Source organism: Schistocerca gregaria, chromosome 4 (assembly GCF_023897955.1).
Source record: "Schistocerca gregaria isolate iqSchGreg1 chromosome 4, iqSchGreg1.2, whole genome shotgun sequence".
NCBI classification, from domain to species: Eukaryota; Metazoa; Arthropoda; class Insecta; order Orthoptera; family Acrididae; genus Schistocerca; species Schistocerca gregaria.
The window spans coordinates 707523465-707539456 of record NC_064923.1 but is presented as its reverse complement, the minus strand read 5'-3'; the positions used below and the strand labels follow the sequence as shown (position 1 = coordinate 707539456).

Here is a 15992-nt window from a genome sequence, read left to right as displayed (position 1 = left end):
CCAGGTAGGAACTGCGATGTAAATCCTGACGGGACGAGCGAACTTTGACTGCCTCCGTTTAATCTGAATGTTGTGCGGTATATTGTGTTTTCGAAAGCGTCTTGATCACAGAACTTTTATTATCCCATTACTGTAACGACTGCCCGTGTCGACGTCTCGTAGGACAAATGCTTTCTCTTGTGATTTCAAGATCAGCGCATTCAACGGAGTCCGTTGTGGATTTTGGACAGGTCATTGCTTTCATCAAACATTTAAGCTGTGCTGTTGTGATTGTAAATTACCTGGCTTTCAGATAATGGAGAATCAGGTTTCTTTTCACGGTATATTTTGTAGTCATATTTGTTGTGGAAACGTTGGATTCACGTTTTCAACTGTTTTAGTATACGTGTTATTGATCCACTTCTAATGTAGTTATCTTGGGTTTCAAGGGGACTTATCTCAATTGATGCTGGACCATCTTGTCAGACGGTGCTACAGAAATTAATAATAGTATTTCATATGTTTCTTTTCTCTGTCATATCCGGTGGGGTAGGAAACCTTGTGGTCTGTTGAATTGTGTTTCTACATGGAGCATATTATCCTATGTTTGGACTTTGATTATTATACCGCGTCTGACCACAGCTGGAATTTCTACGAATTTACTATACTCCTCCATGATCTCTTTTCAACGAATCTTTCTACTTGTTCCATACTTTCGCATGTGTTCATTCAAGAACTAAGTTCTCGAAACGAATCGCAATCATTTTAACTGTGTTTAAAGCTGTGTTGAAGTAGCCTGAACTGAGCCACGCTCTCAATTATACAAGACAAGAATTTTCAGCTATATAGGCATATATATGTTGCTAGGGAACTCCGAGGCACGTGCCGATGTAGACGGAGTCATCGAGATAATTTCTGCTACCGCACAAACTAAGGGTTTTGTTTTCCGGATTATTGGGTAGTAAAAGCGTATTCTAACCGGTGGTTATAATTAAACTTTCCCTGTTTAACACGTTTAACATGGAAACTAACTACCGTACGAGTACCAAACTTGGTATCATTAATGTCCAGAGTATGGGCTGCATGATTTCCTTGCGTCGCAGCACCACCGTCCAGTTCCAACTATGGCTAGCAGGTTCCATGATCCGTCATCGTGATTCATAGTCTCACACACCTAATCATTCGCAGTGCACTTCTTGAAGTGTCAACATGAGCTTGGACAAAAGGAGCAGGGCATTATTGGTGAAGCTCTGTTATCAAAACAACAGTAATGTTGCAGCTGCACTTCGAGAATATCGCTGGCTGGAAGGATTACGGAAGGGTCCTCTTTCTCCATCTGTTGTGCGGAGCATGATGAAGAAGTTCGAATCACTGGAGAACTGGGCGTAGCTACGGGAGGAGGCTAACGACCCGTTGCACCACAGGTGGTTGATGAAATCGCAGTTGCTGTGGCAGACAACGCTGCGCGCAATTCCCGATCGTCAGGCAGTGCGCGTTCTGTGTCACGATAGTTGAACATCCTGTGGTCCACTGTACGGAAGGTGCTTCAGATCGTTATCAAATGGTATCCGTACAACGTCCACATGGCACAGCAGCTTGCACCACAGAAAGCACAACGACGTGTTGACTTCGCTCTCCGCTTTCTCGCAAGGATTGAAGTAGACGAAGGTTGGCCCTGGACTGTTCTATGGACAGACGGAGGTCATTTTTCTCTGACGGGTGAGGTGAACACACAGAATTGCCGAGTGTGGGGATCTTCACCTCCAATCGCTGCGCATGAAGTTCCTCTGTATGGTGAACGTGTCACCGTATGATGTGACTTCACGGCTACGTTCATCATTGGCCCATTCTTTTTTGAGCAGGTTGGCGCTCAAGGCCCAAAGACGTGCAGTGTGACTGCGTTACTGCGATATGCTTCGTCAGCATGTCATAACCCCCCTACAGGAAAGAAACGCATTGAGCTGAACAGTTTTCATGCAAGATGGGGCCCCGCTGCATATAGCTCGTGAAGTTCACCTGCTTCTCCGAAACACATTTGGAAGACATAGAATTATCATCTGATCTTTACCAAATATTTGGCCGGCACGGTCACCTGATGTCACTGCCTGTGATTTCTGGTTTTGGGGCTACCTGAAGGACAGGATTTACGAAGGGGACATTCACGTATGTGCTGATCTGAAGCGCAGCATAGACTGAGAGGTAGCCAGCAAACGTACGGACATGGTTCGTTGTCCTGTGGAGTATGCAATCCTGCGCTTTCAGACTCTTCTGGACACCGATTTGTAGCAGTAATGATACCGGTACATAATGGTATGATGTACCGTAGCAGAACATTAAAAGTGTTTGAATTCATTCTGCATTACTTTTCTTCCCCATGTCATTGACACTAATGCTCCCAAGTTTGGTCCTCGTACGGTAATTAGTTTCCGTGTTATAACGCGTTAAATAGGGAAAGTTTAATTACAACCACCCGGTATGTATGGTATTGTTTGGCCGTGAGTCCCTTTCTGGGGAGTTCGGTTGCGTGGTGCAAGTGTCTGTGACACCAGTCTCGCGAGTTGCAGGTCGATAATGATGAAATGATGATGAGGACAAAACACACACACACACACACACACACACACACACACACACACACACACACACAGTCCCAAGCGGAGAAAATCACCTACCTAGCTGGGAATCGAACCTGGGTCCCCGTGTTCGAGAGTCAGCGGGGCTAACCACAAGAACACGAGGTGCTGACTATTGAGTGGGGAATGGCTTGTATGACAAAACCATTTGTGTTGCAAAAATTGTACCTATGAGACACAATATCCTTCGATATCTTTACATACACAATCTGTTCATGCATGAGGTGTACAGCGTCGATTCTAATTTCAGTTTTGCCTTTGTGAAACAGTCTTTCCCACTCTGAAACTTTACTTGCGTGTCGATCAGATTTAATATAAAAGTGTAACATTTGATGGTCTAAAATCATGATCGTAATTTCATGTAAATTCGCAGGCTAAAGTTCAGTAATGAAGGAGATGCTTTCAAAATGGCTTACCCTTCCAATATTCTTCTCCGTGAATTTTCTGATTAATTATAAGTACTTTTGTCCTGCTTCACTGGATTTTTTCATTATTTTATGTACAATTCTTTTCGTAGTATTTTCAGTGGGTGCTCTGCTAGTATAATTTTTCTTGATGTTTTGAGAAGTAACCTTGATTATTTGTGGAAAATCTATAACATGCAAGTTTCAGTTTTTCTATAATTTGCTTCTGGAAACTTGTGAGATTAATACATACAGTAACGAACATCACTGGGTACTGGATTAGTTACTTTCTGCAGAGGTAACAGTTCATAGGTGCTCATTTATGAGTTTATCACTGGATGCAAAATGGTTCAAATGGCTCTGAGCACTATGGGACTTAACATCTATGGTCATCAGTCCCCTAGAACTCAGAACTACTTAAACCTAACTAACCTAAGGACATCACAAAACACCCACTCATCTCGATCACTGAATGCATTTGGTCAGAAATTACATGAGGTCGCTTATGATTCTAATATGTGATACACTTTCATGTGTTGCAGTTCTGAGATCGCTGATAATTCAGTTAAACTGAGTGTATTACATTAAAAAGTATGGTTTTTGATAACGTACATGTTTTTTGAACAGGGGGAGACATTATTTGTGAGTGCATTTAGTGAAACCTTTGAGAGATGTCGCTATGCTAACATGCCTGTAACTGTCTCATGTGGAATACGGTGTTGATTTTTTGATACTGCAGAAATTAATAGCTACATGCAGTGTATTAATGAGTTGCTGAGGAGATGCAATTGTTGTGCCTGGAAATGGATGTAGTGTGGAAATTGTGGTATTTATCTTCAGTAATAATTGTAGTACATGTGAGTACTGTGAGCCATTACAAATTCATTATCTAGGTACTGAATTAGTGCAGAAAATCTTAACTTTGATATTGAGCCTATAGGTCTGTAAAGACTGGTTTTGTGTACTGCCACATTGTTTATCGTATTGTGACGCTTTTCTACGATCAGTTGATGTTTTGTGAAGAGATCAGATAAAATGGGGAGACTGGTATATTTGCTCAGTACTTGCTAACACTGAATATATTGAGAACAAAAGCTTTCAGCTATGTTTACAAATTTGTTGGGATGTATTTCGTTACAGGCGTGGTTTGTTGACTCAGATTCAGTTGTTGCTTCTAGCTTGAAAGCGTTAGGAGTGTAATTTCGTCATTCAGCGAGTTATTCAAGTAAAGTATTCCGTATTCTGTAAATGAAATGGTGTGTATAGTTGACAATTGCATCTGCAATGTTTGTTTGAGAAGACTCGTGAAATATATCGTGAACAATTCGCAAATCCAGGATTGCTGCCAAAGCAGTAAAACAAGCCTAAATTATAAAAACATAAAACATAAAATAATAAAAACCAAAATCAAACAACAAGGGAAAATATAATTCAGAAGTTGATAAAAAAATGACGGTCTGATGGTGATGTCTCTACCTCTAAGCATAACCTGAAACTTTCAGTTCGAATTCGAGAAAGGGTTGCAAACCTTTTGCGACCATTTCTGTTAGCCCGAAAATACCAGGCAGGTGGCTCTCGCAACAGAGAGGTTTTAAAGGTAAATGTTGTTATTCTGTGCTTGAGTACTTACACTTGAAACCTAACCACGTTTCACATGTTCGATCATTAAGCGCAGCTGACACAGAGAACTCGGTTAAGCATTGAGAGCAGTTTAAAAAAGTTGTGGATGGCGAAGATGACCTGAAACTGTATTTAATGAGTGATGAAGCATGGTTTCACGTTTCTGCCCATACGAACAGCCTGACTAATCTCTACTGGTGAACCGAAAACCGTCAGATTCTACATCAAATTGCTCTTCACAGTTAAAAAAAATGCGATTTGTTAGACGATTGTCGGCCGGATTTTGAAAGGCAGCACTACTTTTTACAGCAGGATGGAGCTATGTAGGCCTACCAAACGCCTCGTTAACCAGTCTCATATCCACGGAGCTTTCACAGAAGAACGGGCAATAACCACGTTCTGTGGCCGCCTCATTCGTCGATCATGCTTGCTTGTGATTGTACCTATGCGCGATAGTTAAAAGGAAAAGTATACAGAAGTCATTCCAAGAATATACTCCAAATGAAGGAAAACAAAGCCGAAGTGCTAGAACAACCAATGCTACAGTTTCGCATAAGGTTAGTTTGATTGTGATTTCACAAGCACAGAAAATGCATTAGGTCCTGATTGACCGATTTCAAAAAAAAAAAAAAAAAAAAAAAAAAAAAAAAAAAAAAAAAAAAAAAAAAAGATTTTAAGTAAAATTGTTTTTTCAGTGACTACATCATGTACTATAGGATGCGGTGCAGCTTGTGTCTTGGACATACTGCACTCTGATTTGGATCTACTTGCCTGTTTGATGCTATCTGCAATGAAAACGAAGTACACACAGCAGAATCCTAACTGTGTGATGCACAGGAACACGTCCACGATCCACCTGAAACGAACAAGAGCAACTAAATTGAAACGTCCCCTTAGAAAAATTTATGAATGATTATGCTGATGAATCCCTTACGTTATTTGATTTTTCAAACAGCTGAGTAGAACTGAACGTACTCAGAAATTTCGCTCTTTAGCTATTCTGATCAACACTAAACTGACACACAATATTTTTAGCGCAAAGCGCTCTGACTTTCATTAATCCCTACAAAAGAATGGCCCTGACTAACATTATACCTTTCACAAATCACTTACCTCACAAAAATCTTCGTTACTCGAACTCCTGCAATACAGCGAGCGCCACTAATGCCAGCTAAATAAAAGATTCAAACTACTGAAGGCACCATCTACTGATAGGCACAGTTAGCAAATGAAAGATGTTGATAGAGAACAAACAATGTAATTACCTTAATAGTGTTCAAAAGTCATAAAATATATAGCAGTTCATGACATCCAGTCTTACAAATTTACTGTCTTTGATGGACAGACGTCCAGATCATTCGCTCTCAAAACTCCGCCATTTCTCTCCCCACATCCAGGCACATCCAGCACATTTTCATACAGAACGCTACCTGGCGTTACCATTATAAAACCTAATGAGCCTACTTACAAAATGAAAACAGTTTTTCCGGGGTGCAGTGCAAGCAACTGCCCCGGTGCGCCTTACTGTACACACAACCCACATAACGTGATAGCGCCGTGGGCAGTCGGCTAAGGCGTAGTGAGATATCAGCTGTTGTCACATTATGCATGTGTATTGTGATATGATTCTCACGAATTTACTGCTCTGTTCATTAAAAGATTGATAGCAATCATCTCATCGACACCTGATTGTTCCTGCCAGAAAACTTGTTATCTCTGTGAACTAAATATTAACGTATTAGATGGTCTTGGTGTAAAATGACATATCCTTTCGACTACAACATAGTATGGCTTGAAAATTTCTATTTCTTTGAATAATGATAATTATGCGAATATTCTTCAACTTTCACAGTGGTATAATAGGTTTTATGGGCAACAGCTTGTATGAACAGTTCAATTTGTTTTAAACGAAAGCACTGCGCTTCTTGCAGCCAGACACTTTTTAGAAACAGTCTATTTTTGCAAAAGAACTATTTGTTTAAACTGGAGGTCAAAACACCTCGATTCACACAACTAGTTTCCCACAGGAAACCCTAATTTAATTAATATGAATGAATTAAGATAGCAATACGGCAACATTCATTGCTTTTAAGTCACGATGACTAGACAAAATCTGATTTCAGAGCCAGATTCCACAGATCGAATGCTATCCTTTGCTATCCATGAGTGGAAAATACACTAGATATGTATTTTGATAGTGCTGTAATGTTTTTCTTTTATTTTTTTAGCAATAAGTAATCCTGGAATCCAGCCAGTTCAGCCTATACCCTACAAATATGAGGTACATGGTTAAACCGGTACGCAACGAGACACTTCCATTTTCATTATCATCCGCTTACCCATACAGTAAATTCACTTTCAGCCTAAATTATCGATACTCAGAACGTCAGCTGAATTAAAAATCGCGTCAACATTAAGACATATAGCTTTAACAGTGACGTCACGACCCACTGATTAGGAAGAAGGTAGATAATCTGAAATGAGGAGTGTGTCAGACACAGGTACACTGTTTACGTGTGTGTGTCCGTCACTAAGTTACGTGAGACTAGTCATGTTTTGGCAAAACTATTTTCAGCCGTCTTGGGGTTTTAGTCGGTGACTGTGTTAGAATTTTACCGGTTTGCAAGGTATAAATAAACATATCATGGCCACGCGGGATTAGCCGAGTGGTCTGTTGCACTGCAGTCATGGACTGTGCGGCTGGTCCCGGCGGATGTTCGAGTCTTCCCTGGGGCATGGGTGTGTGTGTGTGTTTGTCCTTAGGATAATTTAGGTTAAGTAGTGTGTAAGCTTAGCAGTAAGCTTAGCAGTTAAGTCCCATAAGATTTCACACACATTTGAACATTTTTGAAACATATCATGAGTCAAAGTTTTCCCTTTTATTTACTCGTTAACATCACGGCAAAGAAGTCACCTCAGAATCAGCAGATTCTGGCAGAGACAAAGACATGAGGGATTAAGCAATAGGTATGATATCCACAAAAGTCATGGATTTTCGATTTATGTATTTACGTTAAGGCTCATATTACATGCTAATAAGTAGCTCCACTGTCTTGAGTGGTTTTTGACATATGTCGATTTGGCGTGCTGAGCTATAAAGCGATATTCAAAATAATTGTAGAGAAGAAGCAACTGACATGTAACAAAATTCTCTATTTCTCATAACGCAACCAGAGACGATATTTTCCCCTCGAAAGTGTTGTATTTAATTATTTGATAACATTATCAAACTTGTTAATATATCATTAATTTCTTTTGAAAAGACATATTAATATGCTGCCTGTCGCAATTTAATCAGAATCTTAATAGTTTTCCATATGTAGAGCCCCAAGGATAACAGATATTTGTCGAAAATCACATTGTGCCATCGTCGGCTGCTATGAGAAACCTGTATTGTTAGTACTTGTTACGGTTATTATAAATAAATGTTATGCAGAGGAAGTTTTTCGGTCACATACTTCATAATGTGGTTGAAAGTCATCTATACAACCACACAAACATTTTGGTCGAAAAACTTCCTGTGCCTCATTATGATTTCACATAATCTAAATTTGTAGCAATAATAATTTGTAGCAATAATATTTTTTTTTCTAACGGCTGATGGTGGTATAACATAATTTTGATTAACTGCTAACAGTGAGCAGCACATAACAAATTATTTGTCATAGGGGAAGAAACACAGTTAATTAGACATTGAGTTTTCTGTTTTTGTGATTGCAGTTTCTGATTTGAACAATATTGACTCCGCATAATCTACTTTGATTAAACTTTGTTCGAGTGATAATGTCACTAGAGTAGCAACATTCGTTACTTCGTTCTCTCTCTGGAAGATTGAACAATATGTAATGGCGGTACATGTCACCAAGCGAAAGACTGAACAACCAAGGAGAATGCCCTTCAGGTAAACAAAATATCCCTCCAGAAAGAACTGCTGAAAAAACACTAATTATGTTCTTTTCCTGTTACGAATAGGAAATGCATGAGTTAGATAAAGGCAGACGGTACTTACAGAGCACCAGCATGTTACAACAAAGAGAATTATCTGATGTCCGTTAATGGACAATGGGCTACAGGTATCCAATGGGGAGAATTTTTTCCCGTCCCAGGGAGCAATTTTTGAAGAAGACTGGGTATAAAAGTTTAATTTCAACCGAATTTATACTTTACTGAAAAATGAATGACTATTGGAGTCTTCTTTGTCTGATATATCCATTCTGATTAAGGATTTCGCTAATCATTCCAAGCAAAAATTGGATGTGAACTATATAGTGCGTGCGTGCGTACGTGTTTTTGTGTATAAAGAAAAACCTGAAAACAAGATAGAAAGTAAATTGTCAACCATAGGCGCCGTAGGTAGGCGTCTCCCCAAGCGATTGTACGTGACCTTGAATCAAATTTCAGGATGATAATGCGTAGTGAACAAGACTGATAACTGGATATGTGGCTCAAATGAAGTTTAGGGTATGAAAATTTAAAAAGATTTCGTTAAACTATAAGACTCGCCATGAACCTTTTAAAATATTTTACTGACAGAAAGGCGGGCACTACGGAACAGCTACGAAAGTTACTAGCAAGTAATTGGGTAGCGGGATGGAGAATCAGAGAGGAACAAAGTGAAGGCACGTCCAGAGTGAATTTTCTAAAATTCCAGGGGAGAGGCTCTCCTACTGTGGATCGCGTTGCTGCTATGCCAGACTTGACGCAGTTCCAACTTACAACGATACGTCGCCAGGCAACGGCTGCATTCCTCTGGAGCACAGCATAGACACCGTGCAACAGGTCAAGCTACCAACAAACCGACTGCGACCTAGTAATGAAATGCACCGAAGTAATCCAGTAAAAGCTGCCTCCTAATGATCTATTTGTCTCAAAGTAACATTGAGTTTGTCCCACATCTGGCCTATTGTTGGTTTACCTTTTGATCGATATTATCTGATGTTAATGATTTTGAAATTAATTCAACAATGGCACAGAATAGCATACATTACATGGAAATAAATGTTCATTCCTGCAGCTGGATCATCTGTTAGTTGGTATCGGATGTTTCAGATCCAGTGATGTGAAGTTGTCGCTGCAAATTCCGTCTCCAGGCAGTCATCACAGAACTCTACCCTTCGCGGCAATGGAAAATCGCTGTAAAGTCTTTATCACATATACAAATCTCGTAACGATCTGTATGTAACATATGATGTAGTTGTATATACACTCCTGGAAATTGAAATAAGAACACCTTGAATTCATTGTCCCAGGAAGGGGAAACTTTATTGACACATTCCTGGGGTCAGATACATCACATGATCACACTGACAGAACCACAGGCACATAGACACAGGCAACAGAGCATGCATAATGTCGGCACTAGTACAGTGTATATCCACCTTTCGCAGCAATGCAGGCTGCTATTCTCCCAGGGAGACGATCGTAGAGATGCTGGATGTAGTCCTGTGGAACGGCTTGCCATGCCATTTCCACCTGGCGCCTCAGTTGGACCAGCGTTCGTGCTGGACGTGCAGACCGCGTGAGACGACGCTTCATCCAGTCCGAAACATGCTCAATGGGGGACAGATCCGGAGATCTTGCTGGCCAGGGTAGTTGACTTACACCTTCTAGAACACGTTGGGTGGCACGGGATACATGCGGACGTGCATTGTCCTGTTGGAACAGCAAGTTCCCTTACCGGTTTAGGAATGGTAGAACGATGGGTTCGATGACGGTTTGGATGTACTGTGCACTATTCAGTGTCCCCTCGACGATCACCAGAGGTGTACGGCCAGTGTAGGAGATCGCTCCCCACACCATGATGCCGGGTGTTGGGCCTGTGTGCCTCGGTCGTATGCAGTCCTGATTGTGGCGCTCACCTGCACGGCGCCAAACACGCATGCGACCATCATTGGCACCAAGGCAGAAGCGACTCTCATCGCTGAAGACGACACGTCTCCATTCGTCCCTCCATTCACGCCTGTCGCGACACCACTGGAGGCGGGCTGCACGATGTTGGGGCGTGAGCGGAAGACGGCCTAACGGTGTACGGGACCGTAGCCCAGCTTCATGGAGACGGTTGCGAATGGTCCTCGCCGATACCCCAGGACAACATCGATGTACTGTGGAGACCTCACGCCCCACGTGTTGAGCAATTCGGCGGTACGTCCACCCGGCCTCCCGCATGCCCACTATACGCCCTCGCTCAAAGTCCGTCAGCTGCACATACGGTTCACGTCCACGCTGTCGCGGCATGCTACCAGTGTTAAAGACTGCAATGGAGCTCCGTATGCCACGGCAAACTGGCTGACACTGACCTCGGCGGTGCACAAATGCTGCGCAGCTAGCGCCATTCGACGGCCAACACCGTGGTTCCTGGTGTGTCCGCTGTGCCGTGCGTGTGATCATTGCTTGTACAGCCCTCTCGCAGTGTCCGGAGCAAGTATGGTGGGTCTGACACACCGATGTCAATGTGTTCTTTTTTCCATTTCCAGGAGTGTAGTATGACTAACACCCAAGCCTCCAGATGCCAGAGACTCAGTTTGGCACCAAACGATGTGTGTCAGTAGAGTATCAACCAAAGCACCGATTTAGTTCGTGCTGTGTACTGTGTCCAGTAGAAAATGCGTTAATGCTAATTAAAAGTAACACCAGAACTACTGAGAGTACAGAAGCCTTATCTGTCAGCTTTATAAGAGTGGGTCTTCTGGTAAGTGAGTCGGTAGAGCGTTAGATCGTCGTGCGAAAGGTCCCGGTTTCCATACCTACTTACAGCGAACATATTTTTAAAAACAGTTTACGCGTGAAATTGTTATATGGAAGAATATTTTTCTGACATGTAAAAGGAAGTTTCGGTGTTTGTAACAATGTCCCTTGGGCAATCTGTTTTCGCTTCGTTAATTGAAAGTAACAAACCTATAAACTACATTTGTTTAGATAGGTGTGGTATTCAGTCGGACATACGCGACAGTTGCTACAGAACAGAAACCACTGATGATGAAGCAGCTACTGCATTTGTAGTTTCACAGATTAAAAATGTTCAGATGTGTGTGAAATCTTATGGGACTTAACTGCTTTTTTTCTGCCACTTTTTTTCCACAGAAACAGTAACAAAAATAGTTACAATAAAATGCAGCTTGAGGTTCGTCATCATCATTTCCCATACCCAAATTAATCATTCAGTAAATCCTTGATGTGTGTTCCTTGCAGGGTAAAATACGTGGACAGAAGAGCAGTCCCGAACAGCGACATCGCAAAATCTTTCATTGCCTTGTTATTTTTGTCAGTTCCAGCCTTCTACACGCGTCCGTAGGGAGTTCAAGATCTTCCTTTATACCAGACACCAGATGTTTGTCGCCATATTCTTGTATCTGCTGTACTACTGATTTATTTTTCATGTGTGACTTGCAGATGATGTTAGGGTTGGGAACGTGACCCAAGCCATCCCTCTCTACTAGGAATCCAGTTCCTAACCTATACCCATTCTGTTGAAGACAATTCGGAGCATGTTACCATATTTCTTACTGTGAGTCTGATAGAAGGTCATCAGTCCCTAAGCTTACACACTCTTAATCTAAATTATCCTAAGGACAGGCACACACACGCAGGCCTGAGTGAGGACTCGAACCTCCGCCGGGACCATCCGCGCAGTCCATGACTGCAGCGCCTTCACAGAATAAACATAAACATTCGGAACTGTAGTGTCGTGCTATCTATACAAATATGCGCTACAGGTTTGCTACTTTCAACTAACGAAGCGAAAGCAGAATGTCAAAAGAACATTGCTACAAACTCCAAAACGTCCTTTTACAAGTCAGAAAATGTTCTCCCATATAACAGGTCCACGCGTAAACTGTTTTTAAAAAAAATCGCTACCAGTATGTTGCGAACTGGGGATGTGAATGCATGTGTGACGATCTGAAACTGTACCAACTCACCAACGAGAGACCTTCATTTTCGAATCTCGCAAATACGCTTTTCCTATACTCCGTAGTTGTGGCGTTACTTTTTATGGTTCAAAATTGGTTGAAATGGCTCTGAGCACTACGGGACTTAACATCGATGGTCATCAGTCCCCTAGAACCTAGAACTACTTAAACCTAACTAACCTAAGGACATTACACAGCATCCAGCCATCACGAGGCAGAGAAAATCCCTGACCCCGCCGGGAATCGAACCAGGGAACCCGGGCGTGGGAAGCGAGAACGCTACCGCACGACCACGAGATGCGGGCTTACTTTTAATTAACATTTAAATGTGTTCTCGTGAACGACAGCACACAGCACGAACTAAATCGGTGTTCTGGTTGATACACTGTCGACACGCAACGTGTGGTATTGATCTGAGTGACATGTGAATGTTTGGGTGTAAATACACTCCTGGAAATTGAAATACGAACACCGTGAATTCATTGTCCCAGGAACGGGAAACTTTATTGACACATTCCTGGGGTCAGATACATCACATGATCACACTGACAGAACCACAGGCACATAGACACAGGCAACAGAGCATGCACAATGTCGGCACTAGTACAGTGTATATCCACCTTTCGCAGCAATGCAGGCTGCTATTCTCCCATGGAGACGATCGTAGAGATGCTGGATGTAGTCCTGTGGAACGGCTTGCCATGCCATTTCCACCTGGCGCCTCAGTTGGACCAGCGTTCGTGCTGGACGTGTAGAACGCGTGAGACGACGCTTCATCCAGTAACAAACATGCTCAATGGGGGACAGATCCGGAGATCTTGCTGGCCAGGGTAGTTGACTTACACCTTCTAGAGCACATTGGGTGACACGGGATAAATGCGGACGTGCATTGTCCTGTTGGAACAGCAAGTTCCCTTGCCGATCTAGGAATGGTAGAACGATGGGTTCGATGACTGTTTGGATGTACCGTGCACTATTCAGTGTTCCCTCGACGATCACCAGAGGTGTACGGCCAGTGTAGGAGATTGCTCCCCACACCATGATGCCGGGTGTTGGCCCTGTGTGCCTCGGTCGTATGCAGTCCTGATTGTGGCGCTCACCTGCACGGCGCCAAACACGCATACGACCATCATTGGCACCAAGGCAGAAGCGACTCTCATCGCTGAAGACGACACGTCTCTATTCGTCCCTCCATTCACGCCTGTCGCGACACCACTGGAGGCGGGCTGCACGATGTTGTGGCGTGAGCGGAAGACGGACTAACGGTGTGCGGGACCGTAGCCCAGCTTCATGGAGACGGTTGCGAATGGTCCTCGCCGATACCCCAGGAGCAACAGTGTCCCTAATTTGCTGGGAAGTGGCGGTGCGGTCCCCTACGGCACTGCGCAGGATCCTACGGTCTTGGCGTGCATCCGTGCGTCGCTGCGGTCCGGTCCCAGGTCGACGGGCACGTGCACCTTCCGCCGACCACTGGCGACAACATCGATGTACTGTGGAGACCTCACGCCCCAGGTGTTGAGCAATTCTGCGGTACGTCCACCCGGCCTCCCGCATGCCCACTATACGCCCTCGCTCAAAGTCCGTCAACTGCACATACGGTTCACGTCCACGCTGTCGCGGCATGCTACCAGTGTTAAAGACTGCGATGGAGCTCCGTATACCACGGCAAACTGGATGACACTGACGTCGGCGGTGCACAAATGCTGCGCAGCTAGCGCCATTCGACGGCCAACACCGCGGTTCCTGGTGTGTCCGCTGTGCCGTGCGTGTGATCATTGCTTGTACAGCCCTCTCGCAGTGTCCGGAGCAAGTATGGTGGGTCTGACACACCGGTGTCAATGTGTTCTTTTTTCCATTTCCAGGAGTGTATGTCAAAAATTTGTTCTCTTTTTATTGTGTTAACTTTTTCCAAATCTCTAAAGCTGCTGATGTCACTGAAATACGTTTTGAACTGATTACCAAAATACTTTAATCAGGAAGGATATAGCGAAAGTTTGGTATTGCATTGCTGTCGATACGTATAAGGTTGGAAAATGAGTATTTTCATTTGCAGTTTTGTCATTATTTAAATCGTAAGTAAGAAGTCTGAAGATTTAAGTCTCTTATCTCCTAACAAAATGCTTAACAATTCTGACAGTCAGATACGGTATAGATCTTAATATTGTCTGTAAGCATGTCAAAAAGCTGTTCTAATTTGTAATTACGCCAGAGTTGTGAGGCTTTTTCTTGAGACAGGCAAAATTTTGCTCGCCCAGAAAAGTCTCCCGCTTGACAACTGGCAAGCAGAATGCTTTGCGTCGCGGAAGTGCCATCGTTGTTGGAGCCGACAATGCCAGTAGGGTGTATTGCTGGCGGGAGCTGAGCAGCCCGCTCGCTGTCAATTGCCAGCTAATTTAAGTTGGTCTATCATCTCTTTGTCTCCCACTGAATACAAATGAAGTGTAAATGTGGCAAGTGCAGTGTGCAATGCATCAGTCGATCTAAAAGGGTGTATATTTGTACTTGACTGTGAAACAACGAGTTACAAGATACTGAATAAAAGTAGATGCACCTCACTGTAAAGACACAACTCGCGGAACGCGCTGTCTAAAGGAAATGCTATTCTCCACAGGGCAGCTGCAGCATAAAATGTATTATGCCAACTGAAGGTGGGCGACAGTCCGAAATATGTCTTGGCATAAATGATGTTACATAGGAAGTGGTTGTTGCTGTATTTCTACGAGAAATTTTATATTTAAAACCGCTTCTGGGAAATGGCACCACCAATGTTATCAAAGTATTAGTTGCTGCAATGAATCAGAACTAAGAATGCGATCTGTTAAAAAAAAAAAAATGTTCAAATGGCTCTGAGCACTATGGGACTTAACATCTGAGGTCATCAGTCCCATAGAACTTAGAACTACTTAAGCGTAACTAACCTATGGACATCACACACATCCATACCCGAGGCAGGATTCGAACCTGCGACCGTTGCGGTCACGCGGCTCCAGACTGAAGCGCCTAGAACCGCGATCTGTTCCAGTTTTCACGAATGTGATCGCATATCGTAGGTCATGGTACATGCGGGGATTGTCCAGAAAGAAAGTAATGCACCGAATTTTTTTCTCAGCCGAAAACAATACCACGAACGCGAAACGTTACGTATGTATTATCTGAAGTCTCCTGAGTGAGCCCGCCAAGTTTCCGTTACAAGCGACGGACAGCGCAGCTGCAGAACAGTTTGAAAATGGTGTCTGTGGGTGATGTACGTTACAAGCAACGTGAATTTCTTACTGCAAAGAAATCACCTGTGGGGAATGTTCACAAACGCTTGTGCAAAGTCTTTGGAGCATCTGCTGTCAACTGAAGTACAATTAGTCGCCGGGCAACGAAGGTGAGGTCATCAGAAGGTGGTCCGGCGGAGTTCCACGATGTGAAGCAGCAAGGGAGACCATCCACGGCTGTCATAC

The 15992-nt window shown here is 43.1% G+C and overlaps 1 protein-coding gene across 4 annotated transcripts in view; it reads right to left on the bottom strand.

Annotated features, from left to right (window-relative positions):
* Positions 1 to 15992, bottom strand: part of LOC126266685 (proton-coupled amino acid transporter 1-like) — a 421916-nt gene that overhangs the window by 37738 nt on the left and 368186 nt on the right. For all 4 annotated transcript variants that reach the window (XM_049971110.1, XM_049971111.1, XM_049971112.1 and 1 more), the window contains one exon: positions 5408 to 5492. In XM_049971110.1, coding sequence (XP_049827067.1) covers positions 5408 to 5492 — 85 coding nt within the window. The remainder of the gene's footprint in view (positions 1 to 5407; positions 5493 to 15992) is intronic.